Source organism: Echinops telfairi, unplaced genomic scaffold (assembly GCF_000313985.2).
Source record: "Echinops telfairi isolate 266 unplaced genomic scaffold, ASM31398v2 ScPeMD7_23;HRSCAF=83, whole genome shotgun sequence".
Lineage (NCBI taxonomy): Eukaryota > Metazoa > Chordata > Mammalia > Afrosoricida > Tenrecidae > Echinops > Echinops telfairi.
This window is the reverse complement of record NW_022103920.1, coordinates 6,640,177-6,644,298: the sequence shown is the minus strand read 5'-3', so window position 1 is coordinate 6,644,298 and position 4,122 is coordinate 6,640,177. Positions and strand designations below refer to the sequence as shown.

The window sequence follows — 4,122 nt, the reverse complement described above, 5'->3', positions numbered from 1 at the left end:
GGAAGGACGGACAGATAAGAAGTGAAACTGCCCTCAAATTCAGAGCCAGTAGGAAGGTGGGCAAGGGCATCTCACGTGTGTGGTGGTTTGGCCACAGTGCTCTGACCGCCCCCCACCCCCACCCCCGGACCTCCACACACTCAGGAGAGGCCAGAGGCCGTGGAACATTCAGTCCCTAACCAGTCACGTCCTCATTGCTGATGACTCTGGTCACGGCCACCGCACGCCGCAGGAGGAAGTGCTGCCCGGCCAGCGCCACCCTCACCAGCGCTGCATGCGCCCTGGTCCTCTTCTAAACCTAGAGGACTCGCCTGCCAGCACCGCCTCGGGCAGTGTCTGTCAGGACCCTGCGGGTTTTCCGATGGAGAGTGTCAGGTCTTTCTTCCGTGTCTCTCAGTCTGGAACTCTGCTGAAACCCACCCACCTTGGAGCCCGCTGGTGTGTGAAGTACCAGGGGCACCGCTGCCAGCTCCACAGTAGCATGCAAGCCACTGGCCAAGGGGTGGAGAACTCCGAGGAGTCAGTGCGTTCGTTCTTAGCCACTGCCTCCTGAACGCAGGGTCTTTCTGAAAAATGATGGCGTGCCCCTCACACCACAGAGAACAAGCTGTCCTTGCCTGAGGGAAGCTGGCTGTTCCCGTGCTATGTCCCGCCCCCATTGGCCCAGCTTCTGTTACTGCACGTGTGCAACACACACACACACACACACACACACACACGCACAGCGCCTGGTTCAGGTGCAGGAAGCCCCTCTGGTCCTTCCCAGGCCAGGCCCCTCCCTGGGCAAGCCTTCCATGGAGGACGGCATGTGCATGCATGTGGGCATGTGGACAGGACAGGCTGTGTTCCCCACCACCACCCTGAGTTCACCTGTGCCACCTGCCCGCAGGTGCTACTGCTGCTACTCCATGGACTTGGTGGCCAGCGTCGCCTTTGGCACCCAGCTGGACTCGCAGGGGTCGCCGGAGCACCCCTTTGTGACCCACTGCAAACGTTTCTTCAGCACCTCCATCCCCAAACCCATCCTGGTTTTGATCTGTAAGTGCAGTGGCTATGGGTGGGGCGTATGGGAGCAGGGGCCGTGGCTGGTGTCAGTGAGCCCGAACAGACCTGGGACTCACGTCAACAGGGTAGAACTGCCCCCGAGGGTTTCTGAGACTGTAACTCTGCAGAAAGCCTTCTCCTTCTCCCTGGTGGCTTTGAACTACTGACCTTTCGGTTAAAGCAGTTCAATACGTAGCTCACCGTGCCACCAGGGCACAAAAACAGAAGGGTCTGCTCATGTTGAACAAGCTAATAAAGCCGGGCCCCTCTGCACTTGGCTGGGACTTGCCATGCGTCTGTCCCTGCAGCTTGTCCATTCTCTAGATGGAGGGGCGGCCCTGGGAATCTCAAGGACAAGAGCCTGGTGCTGCTCTTCAAAGTCCCCCTGAGGGCTGAGCCCGCCTGTGCTCCGGGACTGTGGGGTGCTGGGCGGCAGGAGCACAAGCCCTGCTCTGAGGCCCGTGGGTGGCCTGCTGTATCAACTGCTCCTGTTTTTTCCTCTTTCAAGTGTCATTTCCATCCCTGATGGTCCCACTGGCCCGGATTTTGCCCAATAAGAACCGTGAGGAGCTGAATGGCTTCTTCAACAGGCTCATTAGGAAAGAGGCCGCCTTGAGAGACCAGCAGGCTGCAGGGGAGGTAACAGCTCTGACTCGGAGCAGCGGGGGCGCGGTGAGGGGGTTGTGGGGTGGGATGGAACCAAAGTTGGGGGGTAGAATGGACAGTGGGGGATGACCAGGGGGCGTGGGGGGCGGGGGGTGTCACCAGGATGGAGGGAGATAGTGTCACTACTACTCCTGGGGTGCTACTTAAGAGCCCTCGCTTGTCACCTACCTTCCTCTCCCCTCCCAGCCCCCTCCCACCAACATCTCACTGAGAGTGCTGGGGGCTGGGGGGCAGGAGGGAGGTGGGGGGAGCAGGAAGAGGAGGGAAGGGGAGGGGAGAAAGGCCAGAGATGCAAGAGCCTCTGCTCACACTCTGAAAGGGGACGCAGAGTCCAGGCTGCCCCTTCTTTGCGGGCTCCTCCCCAGACAGGCATGGGTTGTAGCAGCCCCAGAACACGCCCACCTATCATGTCCATGAGCTGGTCCTTCTGGTAAGAAGCCCTGGTGGTGGTTGTGGGCCAGCAGCAACCTGTAAACTGCAAGGTGGGTGGTTCTAACCCACCTGCTGCCACTTGGGAGAAAGACGAGGCTGTGGGCTGCCATGGAGACGCACAGTCTGTGTCAGCTCGGTGGTAGTGGGTTGGGTTGGGCTGAGTCCTCGGATTACGGGCAGGTGGTAAAGTGGACGCTTAGAGGCTGAGCAGCATTCCGTCAGAGAGGCCGCCCTCCCCCATCAGCAGGCACAACCAGGTGGTGGGGGATCCCTTGTGAGGCGCCCCCGGTCCCTTTCACAGCCATCTTCCAGGACTGAGCATTTCTCTCCGCGTGTGTAGGGCAAGCACTCAGTGCATTTGACTTAAGTCCACCCAGAGGCAACTCGCAGAAAGTCCTGGCAACATGCTTCCAAAGAGGAGGCCTGCAGCCCACAGTGCCACGCTGATCCGCATAGGGGCCTGGCCACAGCCTGGGCTGACCCCAGAGCAGCCGCCACCATGCCAAGCACGGAGCAGGTGGCCTATAACAGCCGAGGACAGTAGGGTGTGTCACCAGGAGGTGTGGGGGCCAGGGAGTGTCACCAGGATTGAGGGAGATGGTGTCACTACTACTCCTGGGGTGCTACTTAAAGGCCCTCGCTTGCTGCTCGAAGAAAATGTACTCCACTAGAATGTCTTCCCCTTCACCAACTTACAGACTGATTCCAAGTGGAGCTTCGAAAAGGGGTTTTCTTGGGCCGAGGGCGGTTGGAGAACAACTCCACCAGTCTTGGAAGCAGGAGTGGCTGGGCCTTGGAAGGCCAGGGACAGGAGACGCTAGGCCCCAGAGAAGGACATCACATGTGGTCGGTGAAAAAGAGGACAACCCTCAGCCACATGGATGGACACTGGGGCCTAAGCTGGGCCACGGCTGTGCGGAGGGCGCCAGCCCGGGCGTGCTTCTGTCTGTGGTCCTCGGGATCACCACGGGTCAGAACCAACTTGATGACATCGATGAGAACCACAGCACGGGAGCCTGGGTGACCAGAAGGAGCTGGTGAGGCCCGGCCAGCGGAGGTCTGGTACCCTGCAGGGGCCCAGAGCAGCTGTTCCCCCTGCCCAGTCCATGGTGCCGAGGGGGGACCCAGGAGGTGTGTGATGACCTGTCACCCGGGCACCTGAGCCGTCAGGCCCATCCTCTAGGAAGAAGCCGGGTCCAAACCACTGCTATGGGGCTCTTCCCTCTGAGAGTGAGTGTCCTGGAAGCCGTGGACGGAGGAATCGGCAGCACGTTCTAGTACGATTGCCGGGAGGGGCCCACTGGGGGTGAGAGGTCACTCAAGATCCAGTTACTGGGACTGTCCTCCCAGCCTTTCCTCTCACAGACTGCTCTGATGCGGAGAGAGCAGTTTGTTTCCTCAACAGCTGATCTGAGCAAGCTGGCCCCAGGGCCAGGGCCAGCGATGCCATGCCACACAGATGCAGGAAGGTCGATATCGTCTGAGCGCCGGCGGGGGGCCGGATCCAAAGCCACATCTGTCGCCATCTCCTGGGCAGTGTGCCAGTGGCTTTTGTCCGGCAGCCTGCCAGGCCCTGCTGGAAGGGGGCAGAGTCCACCATGTGGACAGCAGCCTGAGCCAGAGGAGTGGGCAGCCACTACAGCCACCATTAACCTTCCACTATCACCCCAGAGGCCCTGGGGGCATGCACTCTGGGGTTTACACACAGGCCGTCCGAGGTCTAGGGATGCTGGCTGTCGGCAGGAGCAGTCACCCAGACTCTGGGCACACCTGTGACCCTGCTCTGCCCGGGGTTCCTCCAGAAGCAGGCATGGGGGGTACTAAGTAGGCACCCAGCAGCCAGGGGGCATAGGAGGCAGCCAGGTTTAGGGTGGCGTGTACCTCAAAAGGCAGAACACAGGCCAGGGAGCTGGGGCCTGGCCTTGCTGGCTCCATGTTCTGGCCACACCGGCTCAGCCCAGAGGCCTACTGGGGACAGAA

General features: G+C 60.7%; 1 protein-coding gene across 1 annotated transcript in view; it reads left to right on the top strand.

The window, feature by feature from the left end:
* The window catches only part of TBXAS1 (thromboxane A synthase 1), a 146,482-nt gene that overhangs the window by 101,148 nt on the left and 41,212 nt on the right, over nt 1–4,122 (top strand). The window contains exons 7-8 of the mRNA XM_013007564.2: nt 890–1,038; nt 1,553–1,683. Of these exons, the coding sequence (XP_012863018.1) occupies nt 890–1,038; nt 1,553–1,683 (280 nt within the window). The remainder of the gene's footprint in view (nt 1–889; nt 1,039–1,552; nt 1,684–4,122) is intronic.